The sequence below is a fragment of the Alligator mississippiensis genome, chromosome 3 (genome assembly GCF_030867095.1).
Source record: "Alligator mississippiensis isolate rAllMis1 chromosome 3, rAllMis1, whole genome shotgun sequence".
Classification (NCBI taxonomy): Eukaryota; Metazoa; Chordata; order Crocodylia; family Alligatoridae; genus Alligator; species Alligator mississippiensis.
Genome location: NC_081826.1, coordinates 189656398 through 189683739, shown reverse-complemented (window position 1 = coordinate 189683739; position 27342 = coordinate 189656398). Strand labels below are relative to the sequence as shown.

At 41.0% G+C, this 27342-nt stretch overlaps 1 protein-coding gene across 3 annotated transcripts in view; it reads left to right on the top strand.

Moving 5' to 3' along the window:
• JAK2 (Janus kinase 2) overlaps window positions 1-27342 on the top strand; it is a 158915-nt gene that overhangs the window by 82908 nt on the left and 48665 nt on the right. For all 3 annotated transcript variants that reach the window (XM_019478132.2, XM_006268891.4, XM_019478133.2), the window contains 6 exons: window positions 1389-1639; window positions 13560-13683; window positions 16686-16803; window positions 17476-17621; window positions 21260-21581; window positions 23362-23481. In XM_019478132.2, the coding sequence (XP_019333677.1) occupies window positions 1420-1639; window positions 13560-13683; window positions 16686-16803; window positions 17476-17621; window positions 21260-21581; window positions 23362-23481 (1050 nt within the window). In that variant the 5' untranslated portion in view covers window positions 1389-1419. The remainder of the gene's footprint in view (window positions 1-1388; window positions 1640-13559; window positions 13684-16685; window positions 16804-17475; window positions 17622-21259; window positions 21582-23361; window positions 23482-27342) is intronic.

The window sequence follows — 27342 nt, the reverse complement described above, 5'->3', positions numbered from 1 at the left end:
CGGCAGCCCGCCCTGTGAAGATCTGTGGACACACCCCCCCGTGCCCTCCCGGGGTGTGCACAGTGGTGGGAGCCACTCCCAGCCCGCCCTTCCCTGCACCACCCAGGTGAGCCATGGCTCTGTCCTGTGCCCGCACTGCCTCAGCAGCGCCTAGTCCAGCCCCACTCCCTCTTTCACCATGGGGGGCGTTGATCTTTACTGTGTCCCCATGCCCCTTCCCTCCCCGCTCCCCTTCCACTGCAACAGACTTACCAGCTGTATGCAGCTGTGTTGGAAATCAGATGAGTATTGGCTGATATGCCTCCTTAAATATCAGCTATTGGAATCGGCCCCCAAAATCTCTATTGGTGCACCCCTATATTTTTACCTTTTATTTCCTGTAATACATATTGGAGACAATTGGAACATCAGAAAATGCTAGAAGATTTGTAAGCATTTGGTGAAAGCATTGTTTTTTCAAACTAAAATTGTATTATAAGTTGTTTTTTTTTTTTCTCACAGAAGAAACTTAGTATTGGTGATATTGTTGTAAATGGGCATATACACTTAGTAAGTCCCAGTATTTTTAATGTATGTCATGCTTCTACCCTAAAAAATTACCATGTTAAAATAGGATCTTCTTAATCTGTAGATTTTGTCCATGCTTGTGTTCAGAGCCTATTTAGCTGAGATTAGGGACAAAATAAAAAAAAATAAGGATTTTGTCTTTGTTTTGCTCTGTTTTAGCATTGCAGAGCCATTTAAGTTAGGATCCTTAGGCCAGAAAAGAATTTAAGCCCTTATGTTCTTAAATCCATCCACAGTCAAAATAGTATTTAAATGCATACCCAAGGAACCTCGTCTACTTAATTTTAAGCATTTACTTAAAATGAAAGTATGTCTGAAAAGTAATTATTTTGTGAATCAGGGCCAGATAACAACGTGGTTGATATTCCTTTTGTGCGACATCAACCCAGTCTCTGAGCTGTTACTATTTGTCATAGAGCTGCATCAATGTACTAGAGGGACTAATTTCACATGCAGGACCTCAGAGTTCTGAATTTGCACGGTTGACAATTAAAGGTATGATTTTACTTATAAAATCAGCACATTTTATGTGGAATTCACTGGTGTTGTTCAATATGATAAATATTGTCCCCTTGGTGTCTTTTTTTTTTCCCTACCACACAAACACTTTTCAGAGTAAAACTGATTTGTAAAAATTCAGAGGAACTCATTTTGCTAAATTTACCAAGAAATTTTGCAATCCTAATCCAGTACCGCAATTCACAGTTTCAGTCTTATTGACTGTAGTTGATGATAAAGAGAAACTTTGGATTCTTCTTCTTTTTTTAGCTCTTTTTTTTTTTACTTGTAAAATCAATAAATACTCCTTGTGTTGTTTGCAGGCATATGAACTAAAGAGAACATAATACAGTGATGGCTTGTCTTACAATGACAGAGATGGAAGGAACCACAACCTCCACTGTCCACCAAAATGGCGATGTCCTTGGGAATGCTAATGCACCAAAGCAGATGGAGCCAGTGCTTCAGGTTTACCTTTATCATTCCCCAGGGAAGACAGAAGGAGACTATCTACCCTTTCCAGTTGGAGACTATATGGCAGAAGAGATATGCATTGCTGCTTGTAGGGCTTGTGGTAAGAACATAATGACTATTTTCCTAATCAAAGAATGAAATTATTTCAGCTTCATGCAATGTAGCTTTTAATAATGTAGACAGAGGTTCTGAGTAAGATGTATTATACTATAAAATGTGGTTATATTTTTATTCACTTTTCACCTTGTTCTGCTATGGGAGGCCATTATTTGCTAACTTAATATCAGCCCTACATTACTTATTCAAAACAATTAGCTGTTAAGGAGTGGATAGGATGGAACTCTTTGTCCTGCAAAGATATTCTTCACAAGTGAATTATCTTCATCACTTACATGTGATCTCTTCTCTGAAGGACAAAAGCAGGTTTTCACATCTATATACACAGCCCCCTTCTTCTGGTAGGCTCCATGTTAGGCTGAAATTAAATCACTGCAGCGCCAGTATTCAGGAAATTAAAGCACTGCAGTATCAGTATTCAGGAAAACCCAAGACATAATGGAGTCTTAGGGAATGTTGATGAAAAAGTGTTATTTGCTGAAATTTGATGGAGGTTTTTTAATGAGATTTTCATAATAAAACGTTCCCTTGTTAACCTTAAATCTTAAGATTATTTAACTGACGTAATCAGACAAAATGCCAAGCTTGTTTACTGCTGATGTTCATTTAGTAGAAATCCTGAGGAACTTGTAAGGGAATGCTCTATTCATCATCTGCTTCCAAAGATGATCTCCTTGATTGCTGTGACGTGTGGAGAGTAAATTAGTTGCGCGTATTATTTTATTTTTAAGGCTAATAGGGAACATTCATATCATTTAGCCTAGCCTCTGTGTCACCGACTATGAATTTCTTACAGTATTTCATACTGAATTTAATGCTGAACTGAGCCCATTAGCTTGTGCTTGAGAGAAAGAATCCACCATTTCTTTTAGTAGGTTGTTCCAATGATGAAATTTTCTCACTGTTTAAAAAAAACAAATTTGTGCCTTTGTTTTCTTTTAATGTGTCTAGCTTCACCTTTAAGCCATTGCTTCTCGTTGTACTTTTTGCTGCTAGATTAAAGAGGCTTTTTATAGATGGTATTTCACCCCCACACCCACCCTTCTCCATCTTAAGATGATATTTTTACTCTGTGATCAAGTTACCTTTCAACCTTCTCTGTGATAAACTAAATTGATCAACTGCCTTAGCTTTCTAAGTCTGTTGAGGTAAAGGCATTTTTTTTCTAGCCTGATTGAAACATTCTTTTTATCTGTCCCCTGTGCTGTTTCACTGTCTTTTTAAAAATGGTATGTAACTGTCTAGTCTGTCTTGCCAGTGACACATATCAGAATCATCAAACCAACCCATCCAGCCCCATGGGACTGGATGAGCATCATTGATCCCCTATGCTGTGTGTAGCATATGTAGTACTGGGTCCAGTCCATGAACCATATGCAGCGCACAGGGCCAGGACCAACACATGGGGTTGGTCCAGTGACCAATGAGCTAGATCATATTGCTCCGCTAATGTATACGCACTTCTCCTAGCCTGTTTATTTAGTTCAGCTCCTTTTTGCCATTAGGACCTCGCATTCAGTTGCTTCTTCACTCTGACCCTAAATTCTTTGTTTAGAGTCACTGCTTTCCCCGTTCTGTAGGTGTGACTAGTATTCTTTGCTTTCAAGATATATAATTTGCTTTTGGTTGCATTATGATGCATGTTGTCTGAATTGGGCCAGCTTACCAAGCAACCCAGTATATGTGCCTTGTCCTCATCTTATATATATTTCCAAATAATTGATGAAAATTAGAAGCTTCGGGTCTCCGTCCATGAAGACCCCCATTACAGACACCTCAGTCCTCTTCAAGGATAACTACTAACAGCTACTTTTTAAAGTTATTTTTCAGTTATCCAGCTATTGATTCATGTAATATGTGCACTCTTATTGAGACTGTGTAGTAATAACTTTTAGTCATAATGTCTTGAATTACCAAGTCACAGTTACTTTCATCAACCAAACCTATACTCTTATCTCAGGTAATCCATGCTGTACCAATTTTTTACTGAAAAGGTCTACCATTTTTCATCTATATCAGACTATAAATAAGTCCTCTTTCCCCAACGCTGTGTACCTTATCTAGGAAAAGGAGGGTGCATTCACTCAATATTTTATGGGCTTTTAATATCTATTTTTCCATTTTTGGAAATCTCTGAGCATTGGTGGTGGTCATTACAACTTAGTTGGTGACCCTGTACATGAGAAAATTAGAGCTCATTTTCGTGGAAGTGAGATCAGTGTTCGTGGCATGCTTACACAATATGTATGGGTCACACAAAGACATTTGAAACTTATAGCAGTCTTTGAATTAGTGGAAAGAATCAGATGGTTGGAGCAGCCTTTATCCCCTTTTATAATCTATTCTGTGGCTGCAGCCAATAAATAAAAAGAATAATTAAGAGATGGATGGAGGAGATCTTTGGGAGAACCAGACTAAGATGCAGGCACCATTTGGGGGGTGTGGAAAAGTCGGGCCTAGTTAACCTACTACCTGTTGGTGATACCCATTTGTAATGTAGATATGCATGTAGAGTATTTTTTTTCTCTCACTGGTTTCCTACTGGTGTACAGAAAATATTCTTTGTTTTAAGAGGGCTTATTCATCTCTATATCCAGTACTGGATCTTGGTGTTTAAACTCAGTCAGATCTGCTGGATAAGAATAAGTACTTTACCTAAGGACCTCGCTTAAGAATGGGAAAAAGGCCTGAAACCTGAGGAAAGACTTAGAGAGACTGGGGAAGAGGATAAAGTGCAGGTAGTCTTACAACTGTGATGCCAAATATATTAAAAGTTGGCTGGCAGCATAGAACAGATCAATAAAATTAGCCACACTTTAGTGAACTTAGCAATTATTAATGAATATTTCCTATGATTTGTGTAATTATTAGACCTTTTTAATAGCAATTCTGGGTATGTGCATGGGGGGCTGCCTGCCTGCTAGGTCCCAGGAGTCAGCTGGGGGTGGGGGGAAGGAGGGGAGGGCACGTGCAGCAGAGCTCGCCTGGGTGGTGCATTTCACTCCTCCATCTGGCCCTTGGTCGCCCCTGCAGTGCTCTGCCTGGGACCAAGCCCCACCATGCCCTCCTGGGGTAAGCAGCCAGCACCATGCTCTGCCCACACCTGCTCCATCCCTGATCGCAACCTGCGTGCACAGTGCTGGTGCTGCAGCTGCCAGGTACTGCTCAGCTACCCCTGCCTCCAGTGGCTCCTCCTCTTGCCCCTGCTGTGCCGCTCACAGTACAGGGGAAGCTGCAGTCAGGCAGCTCCTGCCCCAACCTGTGGGGCTCCAGCTCCTGGCCACCTTGTATCCACTCTGACCTGCAGCTGCAGCTTTCTTCCTTTCCTGGAGTGTCGCAGCCAGAGCAGGGAGGAGCCTCTGGAAGTGGGGGGAGCCACGCAGTACCCAGGCAGCTACAGTAGCAGTACTGTGTGCACTGGCTGGGGCCGAGGTTGGGGCCAGGCTGGGCCATTGCAGTGGGCAGGTGCAGACAGCATGGTGCAGGTTGCCCTGGGCAGGAGTTGGGGTGGAAGTTTTGTTGGTTCCCTAGAGGGGGCCACGTGAGCACAAATTTTGTTATTTTAGTGCATGTAGATGTATGTGGAAATGGCGTTGCCTCAGTGTAGGGGTTCTCAAACTGTGGTGCTGCGTACCCTTGCAGGTATGCAAGACATCTTTGCAGGGTAGGTGGGAGAAATTGTGTAATGGCAGATTTAATTTCCATTATAATAATTGGAATTCAAGGAGTTAAAATATAAAACTTATATTGGTAAGGTAAATTTGGAAGAGGAAAATAAGGAAATTTTGGGAACCTCTGCCTTAGTGGAAGCCTGTGTGAGAGCCCCAGGGTGGTGTGTGGGCACAGTGCAGGGGGAGCCCCCTGCCCCTGAATGCCATGGAAGGCACATTTCTGCAGGCTGGATCCAAAGGCTTTGCAGCCCATGGGCCGTAGTTTGCCAACCCCTGCTGTACAGGATTAAACTGTATTGGTATAATAAGCATTTTATACTGGCATAATGGCATCCAGATCTGTGATTTATAGTATATCATCCATATTTCCATAAAATGCATAAAGGGGTATATCAGTGCAGTTAAAATGGTATCATTTTTGTATCTAGACAAGTCTGTAGAACATGCTGGACAAAGTAATAAAAAAAAAAACAGTAAAGCAAAGCAAATCCTTCTAAAACTCCCCTTTTTCTTGGCCCCAGTGAGAAAAACCTATTTTCTGCATCATGAAGGCCTGTTTCTTCATCCTTGTCCTAGGATGACCTAAGACAATTTTGAATCTGGAGTTATACTGCCAGCAAGGTGTCCCTGTGCTCAGTGTGATTATTCAAGAAAGTGAGGTGTCAGTTCACATATAACTTTGTTTTATGGAAGGAATTAATGTGTACTATGCCTGCCTTTAATTCTTATTAAGCAACTCAGACACAGGAGACAGAGAAGCCACCTTATTTTTTGGATTCTTCTATAACAGTGGTGCCTAACCTTTTTGGCTGGCAGGCTGGATTGGCAGTGCCCAGTCTATCTGCAGGCTGGAATTATCCAGTGTTCTTGATCCAACATGTGGGTGGGCACAGCGAGCACCCTCTGGCCATGCAGAAGGGAATGGGGGCAGGTCAGCCCCAACACAGCTCTGCAAGGGAAAGGAGCTAGAGTTGACCCTTTGGAAAGGGAAGAGGGCATGGCCAGGCTTGCATCTATGATGGGTGCGCAAGAAAACATTTCCATATACAAAGGACAGTTAATGTTTCCTTGTATTTTATACCACATTCTCTGCTTACTGGAGGATATCCTAAACTACTACCTTTTTGTTTTTCTTAGCAAAGCAGTTAACAGCAGATCTGACCGCTGCAATTACATGACTTTGAGATTTCTACCTCTTTAACAGTATGCTGGCATTCTTTGTAATGAAACTGTGCGGGCCGGGAGTGGTCCGAGGCCCTCGGGGGTTTTCCGCGCAGCGGGCTGTGGCCAGCAGCCCGGACACGCCGGGTCGGGGAAGGCAGGTGGCACGCTAGAATTAGGCACGGACGCTTAGTGGTTGATTTAAGATTATTTTACTTACACTGAAGATGGTCGCGGTGCAGGCAGGAAAACTTGCTTGAGTTGCAGTTACAGACAGAAAAGAAGAGAGGCGGACTAGAGTTCCTTCCCGTGAACCTTCTAGCCCAATCCGGTTGAAAGCTCTGAACCGCAAGCCCGTCGTGTCAACCAAAGAAAGTAACTCAAAGCAAAGAGCTCTGAATACACTCACACAAAGTTTGCTAGGCTCCGTGGAACTTGCGCGCAGGGAAGGGTACGTCGAGGGATCAGGCGGCAACGGGGAGAGGCAAGAGGCTGATCAGACCCCTATAGCCTTCTTAATGTACGCGCTGGGTCCAATAGGCTCCGCAGCGCTTAGAGATCTTCACAAGATGTGAAGTCCTCCTCCTCCAGATGGTTGTGGAGTCCTCCCTTGCGGGGTTCTCCTCGGAGTTCTCCAACTTGGGCGGAAACCGCTCAAGCCTCTTATACGGCTAGCAGGCCAATCACTAGCCGCCATGTGGGAATAATTTAGAACTGGCCAATAGTGGGACACAAATTTGTATACAAATGGTGGGAACTCCTTGCACTGTGCATTTCTCTTTTGCAACCTAGAAATGCACCCTGCAAAGAAAGCTACGAGTGGCAGGAAATAATTTAGCAGTGCCGAAGCACACACAAACAAAAATCACACCCTTGGGTTGTGACAGAAACATAGGTAGAGTAGCCACTTAGTATTCCTCAGGAGTTAGCAACCTACAGCCCTGGGGATGGATCCAGCCTATGAAACCATTGATGCCAACCATTGATCCCATTGGAGCAGGGGCTTTAGCAGCATTCAGTAGGTTGTTGTGGGGAAAGGGGTGTGGGGCTTTACCTGTGCCACATCACTCTACATCCAGGTGGCAAGGCAGCAGAGAATTTTCCTGTGCCATGCAGCAGCTGAGTGTCGGGGAGAAGTGGTGGCCACCTAGGACCCAAACTAGGCCATTCCAGTCCACCAGTGCAAAACATTGCCAACCTCTGGTATAGCTGCTAAGATCACAGTGCAGAGATCCAAGCCTCATTCAGTTTGAGAGTTGGTTGATACTCACCGAACTAGGCATGGAAGCACCTGTTGAACAGTATGAATAAATAAAAATTGAACAGATATGCCTTGTTCCATGTGCATCATCCATCTGGCATCTCGATTTAGGAGTAGACACTATGGATGAAGGTATTGTGTTGTATATATGCTATAAAGTTCTGTAAGGTAAGATGCACCATGAATACAAAAACAAGTTTTTTCCCCCCCTTTACCTATTACTAATCTACAAAAAAAAGATATATCCCACTTTATATGACAAATGCAGTCTGAGTTTGATTGCATTGGATAAAATTATTTTGGAGTCTGTAAAATGTTGTAACTGATTTAATTCTTAAATTAATGATAGATCAGATATGCTTATTGCACCATCGGGTTGCAACACACTCCATCTTTTTATGTGCTCTATGTATAACTAACTAGTTCTGGGTTATTCCTTGGGAAGGGGGGCGGTTATTTGTTTGATTTTGGTTTCTCTATAGTTATTTTACATAATTCTTTCTATTCCCTATAACTCTATGACTTTCATGTCTTAAAAATCTCATATGAGGGCCTATACCTTCTCATAGGCCTCAGTCCAGCAAGTGCCAGATGATTTTTCCATTAAATGTGTCCTGGTTAATCAGACAGTTTGACTGTGGATCTCTTGTTGTAAGCCTGATACTTGGGTACAGGGACACATGCCATGTTGCAACAGCTTTAAATCAATGATGACTCAAAACTGAGTCACATTTGCTCAACAGGTTATTGCAGTTACTTCTACAGAATTATTTTTTTCCTGATGTGCTTAATCTAACATTATATTTTTAGCACCATAGATGTTCATGGTACATGAGAAAAGACAGGCTCCCTGCCCTGAAAAGTTTCTCTAATTAGATGCTGTTCAGAGCAAGAAGAGATACCACATCAGATTTTTCTTCCTCCTATTTTCTTTTTTGGGTGTAAACCTTGTATTAGTTTTCTCCTACCATATTTTTTGGCATGCCACACGCCCTCAAATAAGATGCACATGTTGATTTTTGGAAATTGGAATGAAGAAAAAGAGATTTTTCCAGAACTGTGGCTGAATAGAGTGGGAACATAGCCAAATCTTCAGCACCTCATCCACCATTTTCTGCTCAGGCAAAAGCTATACTTTTAACCCTCTCAGCGATGCTGTGTAAATGGCATCAGATCTTAGCTGGTCAGCCGAAAGCTAAAGCCAATGTCACAGGGGCTGTGAAAGTGTTAACACTAGCTGCTGCTGAAGACTGAACTCTGTCCCTTCTCCGTGAGACAGGCTTCGGGATGGGAGAAAGAAGTAAAAGAAGAATCGTTCATTTTTACAGTTTCCATTCTTCTATATCAGGCAGAAAAATTCTTAAGACACTAATTTGAGGGGGAGGAGGGAACAGTCCATGTTGCATGAGAATAAGTATGGTAACTCTTGCCTGTTTTATGGATCCTGCATATTGGCCCTTGTCTATTTTCTGTAGTTTTTTAACACGTGCCAGGTTTGTTTTTGTTGGCTCTTGTATTTCCCATTCAGTTTTACAAGCCTCATTTGCTACCACCATTTCATGGTTTTTCTCTTTATTTAAACCACCCAACGTCCTTTCTCAGTATACTCAATTGTAATGGGGTTTTAGCTTTCATCCAACTCCCTTCTTTCTTGACCTCCAGACAAATGCCTACTCCTATTTCAAGAGGCCCGCTCCATCCCTCTTGGAGCCAGGCTTCCCATTCTGCAGTACAGATGAGAAGTTCAGTGATTAATATCTCAGCCTGCACTCTGGCACCTGAAATCAAAAGAGCTGTTTCTGCAGAGTCTTGTGCTGGCAGGTTGCAGCTACAATTATGAATCATTTCTTGTCAACTCCAAGCAGACCTCTGAGGGAGAAGAGATTCAACTGCACACTTTCCTGCTGCTGACCTGGCGGGGTTGGGAGGGTACCCCGGCTGAACAGATCTTTAAGAGTTGTTCTGGAGAGTCGCTGATGGAGCAGCTGCCTTAAGTAGTGGTATAAAGGAGAGAGATATCTGCAGTTTGATGTCACCAAGACCCCCCAGTATTAAAGTTTAAATTGCTTGTTTTAAGGGGGGTTAGAGGGAAGGGTTCCTTGCATGCCTTTTTAGAGGTCCCCCAAAACAGCAAGGGGCATAAGAGAGTGCTCATTTGTTGTCCATCCTGCTGTCTTGCACTCCCCTGCCAAGGAAATGGAAGTACAGATGAGCACCAGGGGATGCCAGAAGACTGAGCAACTCTCTCTTGTGCCTTTTGGTTGGACAGTGCTGCTACTACATGCCATCATGGTGATTTTTGAAGTGCTCTGGCAAGGGGGCATAATTGGGGCTGCACACCTTTTGCTGCACCAAAGCATTCAGAATTTAAAGCACTCAAGGTTGGAGCAGGATTTGGAGAATTTCAAGTGCAGGTTTGTCCATGGCCTTATGCTAGTGATTCTCAACTGGGTGCTGTGAGAGCCTTTGAAAGGTGTTGTGGGGTGTGAGGAGGTAAGCACTTACTTAAACCTGCCCTGCTACTACTCCTCCTCACCAGAAAGTCAACACAGGCTTGTCCCTGCCCTGCTATTCCTCCTGCCGTCTCCCGTCCCCCACATCTCTTGGTCCTATACGAGTTAAGTACTGTAAAAAAAAAAAAATAAAATAATTCTTGAAATGGGGTGTTGCTCAATTCACAGACGTTATGTAGGGGTGCCTGAAGCCTAAAAAAGGTTGAGAACCGTTGTGTTATGCTGTCTGTATTACAAATATGTGCTTTTACGTTTGTTAGAAAATGTGTGTTTAAAAATGAAATTGCAGTCTTGGAATAAAGAAAGAGAAATGCCATTGAATATTATTTATCTCTTACAGAGTTAACGGTGCTGACTACTGACTGTTCTGCTTCTAATCTTTACTGTTGTTATTTAGGGGGGGTGGAAATTTTGAATCAAGATCTCTTGAGTTCCATTTTTTTAATCTCTGGATTTTGTATAATTGTCATATACTCTGTTGATGACTCTACTGATACCTCAGTTCAAATGTATTTGTTGTGTGGTTTAGTTGCTGCTGCATATCTTGCCTTCTGTATCATGTACTTATGCACTTTTCCTTGACAGGCTGTGGAAACAGCCTAGGCCAAATCTTCTGACATGGTGGAAAATGTGCTCAATAAATAACTTAGCCCACAGGTCAGCACAGGTGGCTCATGGAGGATCACCCCAGTGCATAAGGTATTGTGCACAAGTGCAGACCTAGAGTTTTAAGGGTCTTGTGCCATTTTCTCTCCCTACTGCTAGAAAAAAAAAGAAATGGCCAGAGGAAAGAATGTGGCAGAGCACAAAGATGTCCTTGATGCAATCATCAGCTGTGTTTTTGTCCCCTCATTTCCATTGCAGGCATCCAAAGTTAAAGGGAAAAATCTTCATATGGAAAGATAATAGGGCATAGCCAATCATGTTCAACTCCATTGTCATATTTTGAATTGGACATATTCATATAAACCATTTCTTCATAAAACTCCACTCAAATTAATCATGTTTCTCTTTAAAACAAAAGCCGATTATATACATAATCTCACTCGCTGTTGATTTTTCACTTTTATTTTTTTAAGTAATTAAATTAACATTTTAAGTTTAGACTCTTCCTTATTTGGTTCATATCCACAAGCAGAACAGTAAAGAAAACAGTTTTGTGCAAACTGACATAAACTTGGTTGTCGTATTCCAGATAATACTGTATTTACTTGAATATAAGGCAAGGTTTTTTCCTGAATCGTCATGAAGGGAAAAAGCCCCTTGTCTTATATTTGCCTACAAAGACAAAGGGGGAGCAAGTGGCTGACCCATTTATCCTCTGGCATGATAATTATATTTCTGCCTCTGGTGTGGGGAATGAACAAATGGCCAGTATTATTGCCATTTCTGTGGAGGGCCAGAAGAGGCACTGCAACAAGAAAAGCCCTTTCCTTCCTTCCTCTTCAGCTTGCATCATCATTTTTGTTATGGCAGCACATAACCTAATAGAGAAGCCTGGGAACATTATCTAATTGATGTGCTAATTGCATGGATAAAATACAAAGTGATTTGATCTTTTTTTTCTTGGTTAAGATTTTCAGAAGCCATTGATACTGTCTAATGCTTCTGCGTGAAGTCCATGCTCAATTATAATCCCTCACTGTATTTCTTCTAGTCTATTAACTTCTGTTTTCCCATCTGCTTGATAAATCCTGGCTTTTTGTGTGTGATCTCTTTATTTTGAATGAGCAAGCTCCAAAATAGAAAGCGAGGGAAAGAGAACGAATGTTAGATCCTTGATCCTTTTTAGGTTTCCCTCCTTTCCATCGGAAAGTAGGTTTAAGTAGAGCAAGATGGAAAAAGGCAGCTCCACTCCGGAGGATTTTGATATTCCAGAATTTTGGTTTCACTCTTATTTGAAGTAACTACATTTTCTAAAGTGTGCATAAAAGAGAACCACTGAAAGAAGAAGCCCCCAGCCACCTACCAAGCAAACTACAGAAAAGCTGGGCAGGTAGGTTGGCAGAAAATCAGGGAGGGAACTTGTCTGGTTTCCATTAGAACTTCAGCAAAATCAGATTTTCTGAATCTGAAAATTTCCATGAAGAATGCTTCATCAGTGTATGTTTGAGTTCTAGTTTTATATTGAGAATGTTGAGGGTTTGAGAGGGGTTTAAAAATAAACAAATAAATAAAAACTAGACAGACAAACAGATGGAGACAGGTTCCACAACTGTATTCTTGGGAACTGTGGTCCCAAGTAAATGGGACTCTGAGCAAGAACAGAAATCTCTTTGATGTTGGTGTAGCATGGTGCTAGATTGGGGCTTTAGGCATACACTAACACAGGGGCGGGCAATTATTTTAGGCGGAGGGCCGCTTACTGAGTTTTGGCAAGCCATCGAGGGCCATATGACAGGCAGCCAAGGGCAGATAAATATTATTTTTCTAAATTTTTTAGGGGCTGGATAGAATGGCCTGGTGGGCTGCACACAGCCCACAAGCCTCATTTTGCTCACACCTGATCTAACTGGAGCTGGTGCAGTGTCCCTAAAGACTCTCCAGAGGGACTGATCACATTCTTAATTTGAAACACATGTTTAAAGTTCTTGGCTAAATCGGTGCCCTAGTTTTCCATGTGTTATGGCAACAGAAGAGGAGGGAAACCTGATTGTAAAACCTTATTTTGTTGGCTGTCTATGAAAACAGGTCGTAATACCTGTGGTTTAACTAACTGATCATCCATATTTTTTCCTTATGTTTAATAGAGCTACCAAAATTATGTGATAGGGATATGGAAGGAGGTGGGAACTTTAGTTATCGTGTTATATTTTCTTTATGTTGCTTTGTTTTTAATTTTTCTTTAAACCAACAATTTAAAACAAATGCATGTGGCCTTTCATTTTTCAGGAAAAACAAGGAAAATGTAACAACAACAATAATGATAAGTTGTTGTTGTTAGTTCATATTGTGGTAATACCTAGAAGCTAGGTTGTACTTATGAGCATTGTGCCCTTGCCTTACAAATGTGTAATCCAGGCACAAGATGGGAGACAACAGGTGGATATAACAGTCAGCCAGGGAGCACAAGGAAATAATGAGATGTCACTGAGACTGAAAGCAATCTGCAGCATGAGCAAGGTTGATTCCAGCTGACTGAGCTATGCCAGTGATGTGGGTAACTGGAAAATGAGATTATTAAGTGCTATCAGTTCACTCCATTTGACCGACAGATTTTTTTAAAAGTAAAAAGTAAAAGATTCTGAGTAATAATTGACTTTTCAGTATCACTAATTTTCCTGTTCCTTTACCTAGGTATCATGCCTGTGTACCATAATATGTTTGCACTGATGAGCAAGACAGACAGAATTTGGTATCCTCCGAATCACATCTTCCATGTAGACGAGTCGACCAGGTTCATTCTGCTTTACCGGATAAGGTAGTATAACTCTGATAATGCACCCAAAAATGAACCATGGCTTACTTTTCATGTCAGTGCAAAAAGCTAATAAAACAAAATGCCAAAAATAATATAACGGAATTGTAATTTCTATGTGCGCTGTTAACAGCAGGTCCTCAAATAAGATTTACTTGGAATAGTAACCATATGAAATAAGTGAGGCTGAGTGCTTTGAACATTCAGTTCTCTGTATAGCTTGTTTCCTATGTACTGTAGACTCTACCTGGTCAAGCTAAAAAAACCCGAAAAGGTGCTTTCAAGCAGGGGGAGTTAGTATTACTATTTCTGTTCATTGGCAATAGTCATAGTTGGATTTTAATCTTTGTTGTTCTTTTTCTTGTGCCTTTTCTTGCATTATGGTGCTAATTGTAATTATAAGAGATCTGAAATGCAAAAATATGCAAAATGCAGGATAACCTGATAGGATATAGGTTTAATGAAGTTCCTTACAGTTAGGGGGCATGTACAACAGAATGGTAGCTATCTTGCCACTGAACAAAATGATCTGTTTTATAAAAAAAAGAAAAAGAAACAACAGCCCCCCCCCGACCACCTTAAAGCAAGACATCCACAGTTTTTTGCTGCTTGAAGGGGCTTTTATTTCTCTGAGTTGCATGAAGTGGCCTGAATGTCCCTTTTGATAAACTGATTGCAAACTGAAAGCCATAAATGTTTTCTTAGTGTTGGGTTTGGCCACTGCTGTTATGCTGAAGTAATTTTGTTGGAATTTCTTTTATGTGCATCTTTTAATTGCCCCATTGCATAAATCCAGATAATTACTACCAGAATACACAGGTGCATAGAATGGAACTTGTTTTTAATCCCTGTGTGCAGCTTAACAAATGGCTATGGTCAGCAGAATTACTTTGAAAATCTTTTGTTTTTTTAATTCTCCACTAATATCTCCACTACTATCTTTCCTTGGCTCACAAGGTAAAGACAGATCGACCAGATACAGTTTCTGAAAATAAAGTGGCCTGCTTTGATTTGTATGGAATATTGCAAACAAAATAGATTAATTGGATTAGAATACACCTGCTCTTCTTTTGCAATGTGTCCAATAGTTTTGACAATATATTGTTGTCAGTAATAGGGGTGCATTGAAAAAGATCTTCTTGGCCAACACCAATAGCTGATCAATGATTATTAACCAGGCATATTGGCCGATACCAATCCAATGATCGATTTACAGGAATGTAGCCAGGCAGCATGGGGAACAGCTCCCTGCAGGTAAGTCCTTGCAGGGAAAGGGATGGGTGGGGGGAGATCGAGGCCCCCACAGTGAGGGAGGGAGTCGGGCAGGGACAGGGGCTGCGGCTGCGGCTGGGGGTGCTGCCCAGCCAGGGTGGTGAACGGGACTGGGGCAGGACGGAGCCGTAGGCAGCTCATCCAGGGGATTAGCATCCTGGCACTTAAAAATGGTGGCGGGGGCACTTGAACTAAAACTCATCAAATGAGCTTTAATTCAGACACCGCCACCACCATTTTTAAGCACCAGGGGTGCTTTTAACCAGAGTGGAGCCGAGCAGGGCGAGGGTGGATACTGGCTGCCTGCTGTGGGATTGGGGCTTTCCCCCCTGCTGCCTTTGCCCCGGGAGCCATGTGCTGGCTGTATGTCCCCTCCTCACCCAGCAGCAGGATGCACAACTTGCTGCCCCCACTGCTGCAGGGCATGCAGGGGACATGCAGCCAGTGTGTGGCTTTCAGGGCAAAGGCAGCAGTGGGGAGAACCCCGAACTCACAGCAAGCAGCCCGCATCTACCCTCGCCCCATACACAAACTTTGGGGGGCATATACCCCCCCATGCCTCCCCTGGGGGTGCACGCAGAGGCAGGGAGCCGCCCCGTTCCCCCCCCGTGCCCCCAGATGAGCTGCTCATGACTCTGTCTTGCTCCCCGCCCTGGCCCCAAGTCGCATTCAACACCCCGGCTGGGCAGCGCCCTCAGCCTCCCCTCCTCACTGTGGGGACCTTGATCTGCCCACCCCATGCCCCTTCCCTCCCCGACAGAGTTCCTTGCAGGGTGCTGCTCTCCACAGTGCCCGGCTGCATTCCTGGCCACGTGCATGCATGCAGTTGTGCACATGAACGCAGCATCCGAGGGACCTAGCCATAAGGCATATTATGTTTATCGGTGACATTATCAACTACACCAGCTAAAAAAAGCCAATAGCCAGTCATGTTAATTTTCATTTTATTGGTGCCAATCTGATATGGCACCAACATATTGGTGCACCTCTAGTTAGTAAACTAAAAATGTGGCTCAGTCATCTTTGGAGCTGTTACCAAATTTGTGGCAGCTAGGCATCATTGTTACAAAATTACTTAAAATAGCCACAGTACAATAAACTGAATGCTATAATTCACAGAGCACTTACTTTCTTTGGTATTACTAAATAATTCTTCACGTAGGTGTAGAATTATCATGTCTGTCTTGCATATTGTTATACTTACACAAGATGTATTTTCCATTTTGCCTTCTTGAGGTTTTCTTTTTTTTTTTTTTTTTATAAAGAGCCAAAAGTCTCTTGTGAGATCCCTTGTCAAATTTCCTCCATCTAGAGAATCTTCCCTTTGAGACAGGTTATTTTTCCTTCTTAAACCCATCATCATTGCTCTCCGAGTTGGGAGGAGTCACTAGCAGGTGACAAAAGCTGTTCTGTTTTAGAGTATGAGGATTACCGGTACAAAGCTGCTAGTTCTTTCTGTCCCTGGAGATTAGCACCCACAGTACTGATCTCTCATTTAACTTTAGAATGGCACCCCTAAATACCACCAGCCCAATTCTGAGACTCCTGCTGAATTAAATGGCTTCGCATCAGACCACGAGTCAATTAAAAGTTGCATGCACGGATGCACACACACACGCACATTTATCTATAAAGAGTGTTTGTCTCAAGGATGTTTGGCATTTGTTAGCAGATATGCCTTTTTAACTCTATAGATATTTGCCTAACTATTCTTTGTACATTTTCCTCGAAAGGTTTTATTTTCCTCACTGGTATAGTAATGGCAGTAGCAGAGCATATCGGTATGGCATTACCCGGGGTTCAGAAAGTCCTGTTCTTGATGACCTTGTCATGTCTTACCTGTTTGCTCAGGTAGGATTTTCTTTCAGTCAATAAATCATGACTTACTGTTGATGTTATCTCTTGTCACAGTCTTAGTTGTGCCCTACAAAAATAACTCCCATATCTGGCTTAATTGCTTAGAGTCCAGTCTTAACTATGTATATGAAACTTGGGACCAGGTTGTATCTTTCTGGAGGAGAGGCTGAAAACCAAATAGACTGCTAGCCCCTCAGTAAAAATTGGGTTTCATTTTGTGAGAAGAACATGCCTACTGTGGGGCAGCACTGTCCTTAAGGAGACCTTGTTGGACTTTGGCAACTGGCTTTTTAAGAGTTGTGCTACCAAGTGTGAAAGCTGGCAGGGAGTCAGTGTGAAGGTGCACAGATATCAAGGGATAGATAAATTTGTTCCCTAGAATATTCAGTAAATAACATTGGGTGTCTGTAGATGTGTGGGGACGCCTGCTCCAATGCACTGTAATTATAGCGTGTCAGAGTGGACTCAATCATTGAACGAGCTTTAGTTAAAGTGCCCCCACTGCCATTTTGAAGCATGAAACGGTGAATGCACAAGATGCTGCAGCCCCTTTAATTAGAGCAGCTCGTAAAGAGCAGCTGGAGCATGTGTAAAGATGCCCATTAAGACAGAAAATTTACCAGCATCACAATCTGTCTGGGGTTTTTCCCCTCTTTTCTCCTTTAGTGGCGTGATGATTTTGTAGATGGATGGATAAAGATGCCTGTTACTCATGAAACCCAGGAAGAATGCCTTGGAATGGCTGTTTTGGATATGATGAGAGTGGCCAAAGAAAAGGACCAAACTCCTCTGGCTATCTACAATTCAGTCAGGTGATTTCTTACTCTAGATCAGTTTGACTTTTACATATATAAGAAAGACTGTCTTGCTGTTGTCCTTTCCCCCCTCCTGCCATGTCCCCTCCCCACACTATGCTTTTATGTGACTCAGACATGAGCACCTGGATGGGGATGCACAACTTTTGGCAACAGCTGTGTTGTAGACACAGCAGGAGGTTTTTAACTGATTTATAATGTGAATGCCATTCCTAATAAAGGGAGTGGCTCATGATTACATCCCAGTACATTTGGCATGTATTTGTGTGTTCACTTAGGTTGACTGATTACATAACAGTTATCTTTTAAGTATTCAGCCAAAGTTTATATGGGGCTGTGGAATCCATGCTATTTTATAGAATCAGACTTTTAAAACACATGATGATCAAAAAGTATGAAATAGCTCTCAGGTTACCGTACTATTTTTGAGAGACTGACATGTTTCTATGTTTACCCTGGAACATTAAATTTGAAAAAATATACACGTGAATATTTTTATTGCTGCAGCACAAACTGCAGGACGTGTCAATGTCTGTTTGTGGAATTCTATTTTGAAATATAATTTGGGCCTTATGCTAATCTGAAAACAGAAATAACATTTTTGATTTTGCTCTTTACAAAACTCTTTTTTCCATGACCATTTCAACATTTTTCTGAGAGAGAAAAATATTTAGCAGGTACTTGAGTTGGAAAAATATATTAAAAATTAACCTTTTAAGCATAGTTCTCACTTTTCAAGTAAGCAAGAGCCTGATGTAATTCGAATGACAGTATCTCTATTTTAAACTGACTTCTGCAAATAGCTGGGGGGTTTTAGGGTACAATAAGTAAATGAAAAGGGATTTTGGCACTTTATTAGATTTTTCTAGTCACCCTAAGAATATTGTTAAGTCATGAGAGAACCACAGTGCAGTGTCATGAGTCAGAAATAATTATACCCTGCTTCCTTCTCTCTTGGCAATACTTTTTTTTATCAAATTAGAAGATTGATGTTACAATATGCAAATCCAGGATTCCTTAGAAACCACCCTTTCAAAGGTGAAATGTTTGTTTCATTTGTAGGGAGGAAGGCCAACTACTCGATTTCTTTTTCCTCTTTAGAATGTCAAGACTCACTTTAATTTTTATTATTTTCCTGGAGACTTTATCAAACAAACACCTCTTGCTTACACAGCCAGTTCAGTAGCTTATATGTTTTCTCCCCTTTCAAATAGTCTGGTTCTGAAACATTTTAAGGTTTTTTTGTCTATTGTTTTGCTAAATATCTTCATGCCAGCCTGGGCCTACCTTTGTGCCAACTTTTACATTACTTTGTCGTGTTTTATTACCTGGGTGACAAGAGGCTACTAGAGTTCAGTAATGCATGGTATAATTTTATAAATAATATACTAATGCTTGTTGTTTTATTGCTGTAGCACATAGAGCCCTGCTCATGAATATGGGCTCCATTTTATTACTAGGTGCCATTTGAACAAAATAATAAAAAATGACGTATTATAACATGGACAAATTTGGGTGGATTTTTCCACGGCAGGCAAAAGGAATATCCCTGACAAAGTGTCAAATGTCACATCTCTGTCCCAAAGCACAGAAACATGGGGGGACCCAGAGCATTTAAAAGACAAGCTCTGAATAATTTTGTAATGCAGGCAAAACTTTTTTTTCTCTAGCCTTATTCTTGAAATTGCTGAGCCATTTTGGCCAAACTTAAACCAATTTAAAAGTCAGCATGAGGAATATTCACAACCTAATTTTAGTCTGAACGGTTAAAACTTGTCAAAATGATAAACAACTGAAAACAGGGTCTCATAATAACAAGTGACAGGAAACCTTAATGAAAGGGAGTGCCGCCAACTGATAATAAAGCTCATTGTTTCCTAAACAAGCCTTTCCAAATACAGAAATATGTCAGTGATAGCCTGATACTCATTGATCATTTGAAGAGATTAAGCTGAAGCATGAGTTACAGTTCACATCTCATTAATGTGACATATTTACAGTAGTCCTCACTGGACATTTATGTACATCATAATAGGCATCATTTGACAAACTCTTCTACTGCAGGCCAGGGGTTTAGTTCTGAGGATTCGTCACATACTCATATGTGTATTGCCCCATTTTTACTAATACTCTGCCTACTCCTAACATGTTCAGAATTGCCACAGGATAATGGAGATTGTATTTGTTAAAATAAATAAATATAGGCTGTATAATCCATCTGGAAACAGAGAACCTCTCTAGTCCTTAAGAACTGTGATTTATCTCCCAGTACAAAACTTCATTAGTGACATAATTTAGAATTGCAACCTTTTTTATCTTTGTAAACTTAATATATGTGATTCTGTGTTTGAGCAAGACCAAGAAAGTCAACATTTTGAATAGCATAATAAGCAGAGTTTACAGTAAATTCTGCTAGTCTGTTGTATGGAACTAAACTTCTTTGACTCAAATACTGTAATAATGACTAAATTGGGAATTGTGGAAATTGCAATACAGCATACATTGAAATTAGTGAAGGAAACAGTTGGTGCAGTTGTATTTGAAATAAATCTTACAGAATAGTTATAATTTAAAATGGGTGGGTAAAATATGGCCTTTGGGCCAGATCCAGCCCATGAAGGACTTTGTGCCACCTGCAGTGGGTCCCTTGGTCCCCCACTGTCCAGCCTCTGGCACATCCCATTGTGCCCAGGCACACAGTGCATCTTGGAAGCTGAACTCCGGCCCTGGACTGATGGGGACAGACGTGCACAGCCCTGGGCCAGCCTACCATGCGCCCACTCTGGACCTGTCTTGACCAGCTTCAGACCAGACAGGACCTGGACACAGCCCCAACCACAGCCCACCCCACTCTCACTCCTGTCCTGCCCACCCACAATGAGTGGCAGTAGCAGCAGCCAGACAGAAGTTGCTGCTGGGTGCGGGGGAAAAATGACCACTTCCTCTTCATCACTGCTGGGCCCTTCTTGTCGCAGCCACCTGGAGCTCATCCAGGCCTGGGCTGCCTTGCCACTCCTCTCTGCCACCATCACCACTGCCACCAGTGCTGCCTCTGGGCTGCCCAGCAGGGCAGTGGTGGCAGTGGAGAGGAGCCGGGTGACCATAGCAAGAAGGGCCTGGCAGCGGCAAAGGGGAGGAGGCCGCTTTTCCCCCTTGTCCAGCAGTAGCTTCTTCCTGCCTGCCAGTGCTTATCATGGGCACTGGTCTGGAGCAGGCGCAGAGCGGGCTGGGGTCAGGGCTGTGTATGTGGGTCCCAGCTGGCCTGGAGCTGGTCCGCTCCAGCTGGGGCAAATCCGGAGCAGGTGCAAGGCAGGCCAGGCCTGGGGCAGTGTACTCAGCTGCTGCTGGGTACTGGTGGTGATGAGGAGCCGCAGGGTGCACAGGCCCCGGGCTGTTGCGGGGGGGGGGGGGGGGGGGTGCTGACTGGCCTGTGATAGCTCCCCAAAACTACCTATGTGGCATGTGGGCCCAAATAATTGCCCGCCCCTGATTTAAAGTCATCGTAAGACAGCAAGCAGTTCACTTGGTAATTTTTTTAATGTAAACATTAACTTTATTTAGCCCACAGGAATAATTTCCTTTTCCAGGCTTCATAAGTAATCTTCACTATTTATGTGATAATCTTGTTTTCACAGCTACAAAATGTTTTTGCCTAAATGCGTTCGAGCAAAAATCCAGGACTATCATTTTTTGACACGAAAAAGAATAAGGTACAGATTCCGCAAATTCATCCAGCAGTTTGGCCAGTGTAAAGCTACTGCCAGGAATTTGAAACTTAAATATCTTATAAATCTGGAAACCCTTCAGTCGGCCTTCTATTCAGAGGTTTTTGAAGTGAAAGAGCCTGGCAGAGGTCCTTTGGGTGAGGAGAGATTTGCAACCATTGTAATAACTGGAAACAGTGGAATTCAGTGGTCAAGAGGAAAACTTAAAGACAGTGAGACACTGGCAGAACAGGTAATTCTTAAGAATATGGCTTTGCTTTATTGTTTTTAAGGATTTTGTACATTTATGTGGTAGTGGAATAATTTGGTCCTATATTAAATGTGTTGATTGATCATGTGGCTGCATTGTGGAGTGAATTGTGAATTTAACCTGATTTTAATGGGAATGAGGCTTGAAGAGATGTATATTTGTCTCCAGTCACACAGCACAAGATTTTAAATAAGGTGCATTTTTTAATGTTATTTATAAGAAAGCAATAACTGTATTAGTTCATAATTAGGGAATGCAAGTCTATGTTCTTCATTACTGCTAAAGCAAGATTATTGACCTGAGAAAGTAACTTAGGGCATGTACATACAGCTATGCTTGAACTATATATAAAGCCACTATTTTAAGAAGTACTTTAAAGAAACCATGCTACCTTAACTAAATTACTACTGGTCTCTGAACTAGCCATTTTTATCCAACTACAGTTGTAGTATACACATACCCTAAGTTTAAGAAATAAACAGTTAAATTATTCAGTAATTTCTTAGTCATACACAGTTGCATTTTATTCTTTATCTGCGTGGTTTTCCTTTTTTCATTGTTTCCCATCATCGCTGTTAAACAGTTGAACTTTACCGTATCTGATGGTAACTGCTAGTACAAAATAAGTTAGTGGTTAGTCAGGAATTACTGACTCTTGGACAATTGCATGGAATTTCATGGTATCTGTTCTTTTGTAAGAAAGTCCCATCTGTTCTTTTGTAAACATGCAATTTATGCAGATCCTATCTGGAGAATTATGTGTTATTCTGAAGACTGTCACTTTAGGAACATGCCTTATTCCATGTTAATATCTTCACAGTATGATACTGTAGTAAAACATGTCTGTAGTATTGAATTTTTTTTAAGCAGCCTTTAGATTTAGATAAAAGAAAATTCCTTTTTCAGTGAGTTTGACAATGTAAATAGGACAAACCAAAGGACAGCACTTTAGGGATTTTCCAAAAATGAATACTGGAGGTGGTCATGTTTTAAAAAATAATTACATAAATGACATTGCTACTCTTAATGCAGACTTGTTTCATAATACATAAAACCAAAAAATATAGACCCTTTGGAATCTACTGAGTTTAAGTATATTTTTCAGGGGATCATAGCCCATGATGTAATATGACACTTTTATAAGAAGGTATTTGTTCTTTGGCATTTTTTAAAATCTAACTCCATACTTGGATATATGTGGATATATGTGGATTCTCTTCATTTGTGCATTCAAGAAGCACTATAAATTAAGTTGAGATTTGACTAATTGGCCGTGTTGGCATCAATATGATTTTGATTACTTCACTGACAAGGCATCTGCTAGTCACCAGATAATTTTTGACTAGCAGCCTTGAATTCATAATTCTTGTGATACTTTCTGATTGTCAGGAGCTATTGTGTAGAAATTGTATAGAAATCAGAGCCTTCAAAAATCAGTTTGCACATTCATCTAATGGTCTCCTTTGATTTAGCTCCTTGCTGTTGGGTTGGACCATATCAAACAGCTAAGCTGAGCTGCATATGAATTTTTAACAAATATATATGCATATAACTCATCTGGATGATGAGCATTCATGTATTTTTTCATATGAAAATCCATATCAGCCATGTTATTTACTTGATGCTCTATTTGAATTCCTGTCAGCAGAAAATGGTAAAGATGGGGAAAAAAATACCCGAAGTTAGATGAATTCTAGAGTGTTTCATGGTACATCAATAATATAACAAAGAAAATAATTTCTTTACAAATATTGTACTTCAGGATTTACAGACATACTGTGATTTTCCGGATATCATTGACATCAGCATTAAGCAAGCAAGCCAAGAAGGCTCCAGTGAAAGTAGAATTGTTACCATTCACAAGCAGGACAGCAAGAATATGGTATGTTTATTTTGCTTATCATTTTGTATATTAATGCTGGTTTGATTGTATGGTATAATTACTGAGAAGTTGTGGTATCCTGATTAAACCTAAATGAGACAACAAGCATTAGTGAAATGTACTTATGCAAAAGGTAAGTGGGATTGAGAGTTCTGAATCATCTGAAGAAATGCTAAATGCAGCACAGTATACAGCCAGCCAGATGAAAGTGCAGAACCAATGGTACTGCAGTTAAATGCTGTATGAGCTGTGCGTTTGAAAAGTGATGGTTTGGTGGTATAAACACGTCCCTTACAAAATATCATCAAGAGAACTTAGTGTGTGTGAATTCAGGTCACATATACGTCTCTTAAAATTCTTCGCATTAGCAACTGCATTTCCCAGCTGAGGTAAATGTATTACGTAGTGGTTTCTTTCTCGCCCCTGTTGCTGATCTGCCTACCTTCAGAGTTCCTGGCTCAGTTCTGTCTGTGCAATTAGAGAAGTGTCTTGTGTATCTGCCAGCAAGTTTCAAATATATAACTAAAGTGACTCCCTTCCTGCAGAAAATAAATCTGAATTCATCTTATTTTTTAACACTTTGTCTTCTCAAAAAAAAAAAAAAAAGTTATAATAGATTTAATATTCGCAGTTACATGGCTACTTCATTCTTATTGGATCTACAACATTGATGGCACATGAAAGATAAAGAATGAATAACTTCTTACAGCTTGAAATACAAGCTATGTAACAACCTCTTTTGACTCTGTTGAAACAACTGGGAAATATATTTGTTACCAGCGCCTCCTTTAAAAAGAAATTGGAGGACTCTGTACAAGCTCTTGGCACTTGATCATAGAGTACAGGTTATTTTAAGGTATTGGCTGGTAAAGAACCCTAGAGAGAGAGAATTGAAATATGTGAGCTGCCAAAGCTTCCTTGGAAAAATAGATATTTGTTTTAGGATTTGATGAAAAACTTAGCTCTTCCTCTTCCTTCCAGTTGCATAAAAATAATGAGGAATTAGTGTGAGGAATACTATTAGTATTCCAAATAGTATATTTTGGAATTTTGAAGCATTTTACCAATATAGGGGGATGTTGCTAGAAATTATTCCTCTTTTAGAAAGGGGGAAATTGACTGGGGGAGTGTGAGAGTTGATTCTCTCTGTGGCCGTGGACAACGTTAGCACCAGGATTAGATACCTGGTGTTCTTGGCTCCGTGGCCCATGTGAAGATGATTAAGTTGTGGCCCTGTCAGGTAGGAACCAGTGGAGGCTTTTTGAAACAATAGGCAGAAGAGAAATAAAGAGACTTTGGGATCTGTGTTTATTTTAATTTTCTAGGAGACAAGGGGAGTTCTGCCAGTTACTTGGAGAATTTGGATTTGGGCTAGAGCTGACAAAACCTGGCTTCCTTCCTGGCTCTAACTTGTCATCAGGGAATAGGAACTTGTGTGTTTTTAATCTTGCTTTTTATACTGACCATCACTGTAGCCTTGATTCAGTCAAATAAACTTTTAACCTTAGTTTTTCCATTTATAAATTTGGTATACTGTATTTTCTCACATACAACATGAACCTTTTTCCCAAAAAACAGTTCCTTGAAATTGTACTGTGCATTATTTGTGAGAAATATAATAGCAGTTTCTGCTTTACTGGGTAAAAACTAACGTAAAATCTGCGTGCCACTTGCAGGGAGCAGAACAATGAGTATATTTGACTGCCTTGCTGCTTGTACTCAGTTACTTACTACGAGGAAAAATTTTCTTCATTCTACCTTTCAAAAAACAAGGGGCACATTTTATTCTGGGGCATATTGAATGTAAGAAAAATATGGTAATAATTACCTGCCTCCCAGAGTGACTTGCAGTTGAAGTAGTTGTTGCAAACTGATTTAGACATGAAAACCTCTATGCAAGTGTTTAGGGGTGTTTTTTTTCACTTCCCGCTGTGCAGCACAGCTACTAGCCAAGTATCAAAACAAAGACTACATCTTCTGGAATCCAGAATTAACTGAGTTTGTCACAAAGAAGCATATATGGAATATGATCAATTTGAGAGGAGGAAACATAGGAGGAAATCAATAGGAGGAAACATCCTGAAAGTGAGAGAGAGAAGAATATAACTTAACTAAAACCTTCCTGTTATGAAAATTCCTCCTTTCTCTTGTCATCAGGGCATGATGCTTTAAATACTTGAATTGTTTGGTTGGTTATTGCTGCATTTGGGCTCATTGAAGTTTGTTTCAAAATGCATTCTTTTTTAATTGTTATTTAGTTTGGAATTACTGTATACAAAAATTTCAGAGGAAAGCAATGTGTGGGGTAAAAAGCTGTCTATTTATGATGCTGCACAACAATTTCCATGTTCTTAGCTGTCAACTTGCTACTATTTGCTTAGAGGTGCTGATGAAATTAAATGAAAAGGCTTTGAAAGTTTGAGATGAAACAAAAGGTTGAAAGGAAGAACAAAACATGAAGGGTGTGTGTAAGTGCAAGCATAATCATATGAAATGAGTGTAGAAAAGTGCTTGTCTCATTTCAGAGACATTTAGAGTCTGTTTAGAAGGAAGAACGTACACTGTGTTCAGAAGCTCGGCCAGATTCATATAGCTACTGTCAGTTCACTGGCTCAGTACCTTCATGGAATACTCGTGGTAGCAACCTTCTGGTTCTGTTTGTCATCTACTATTGATTATGGAACAGGGTTGTATTTCAGCAACTTTATAGTTACACTACTTATATCTTTATTGCCAGAAATTATTAGATCATCTTTAAAGAACATTTTATTTCTTTTTTTTCTGTTCATTGTCTGAAAGAGCCCTCTAGTGTAGTGGTGTTCAACATTTTTGCCCTGCAGGATGGATGGGCAGTGTCTGGTCCATCTGTGGGCCAGATCTGGCAGGTGTCCCCAGCCTGGCCCTGCAGGGGAAGTCTCATGGGGTCAGGGGCATGGCCCAGCCCAACCTGGATCCACAGAGGGAGGGTCATGGCACAGCCCCGAACCAGCTGCATGTGGAGAAGGGAGCGGTCATGTTCTGGCTCCACCCGCCTACATGGGACTTGAGGTTTGGGAATTTGGCAAGAGGGAGGGTGGCCATATTAATTGCCACCAGCACCAGATTTTGTGACCCACGAGGAGCCCCATGGGCCAGATGCATTGGCTCCATGAGCCACATTTGGCCCACAGGCCAGAAATTGAGCACCCCTTCTCTAGTGAATCAGGGCTTAGTAGAAATTGAAATACAAACGAATGAAAATATTTCCTGAGAAAACATGCTTGTATACCCTATTAACTTTTTAAGAGAAAACCAAGGTTTTCACCTTTAAACAGAAACATGACTTATAGTTAAACAATGTCTTCTATAAAATCATAAATGTACTCAAGTTTGTAGAATGAAGACCTTTATTCTCAAAAACGTATGTCTTTCAGTATGGATCAATTGAAAATTCCTCAAGTGAATTTAAAATTAAAAGACGCTCTTTGAGTGGTTGTCCATTTAGATTCTACTTTTGGTACTCATGTGTGACAATTGTAGACTGCATGAGATCTAATTCTTTCAAATAGCAGTATCTCTTGGGTTATGCTTTAGCTCTGGGTGCTCTTCTAACCACCCCAGCCAGGGGTGGAGAGGGTGGGATAGCATCAACAATTCCTCAGTTCCTGATTAGTACCCACATTCATGAGATGGAACCTCACAGCACCTGCATGTCTTTGATCTACAAAGAGATTCGTTAGTGCTATTTTATTGTTCATGTGATTAATGATACTTATCTAGATAATCTTAGTTTGCCTGTTGGTAGTAAGTTCTAAGAGTCATTTAACTGAGAGTTTCTGGTCCCTGATGCTCCCTAAAAAGCCAGGAGAAACAAGTCTAGAA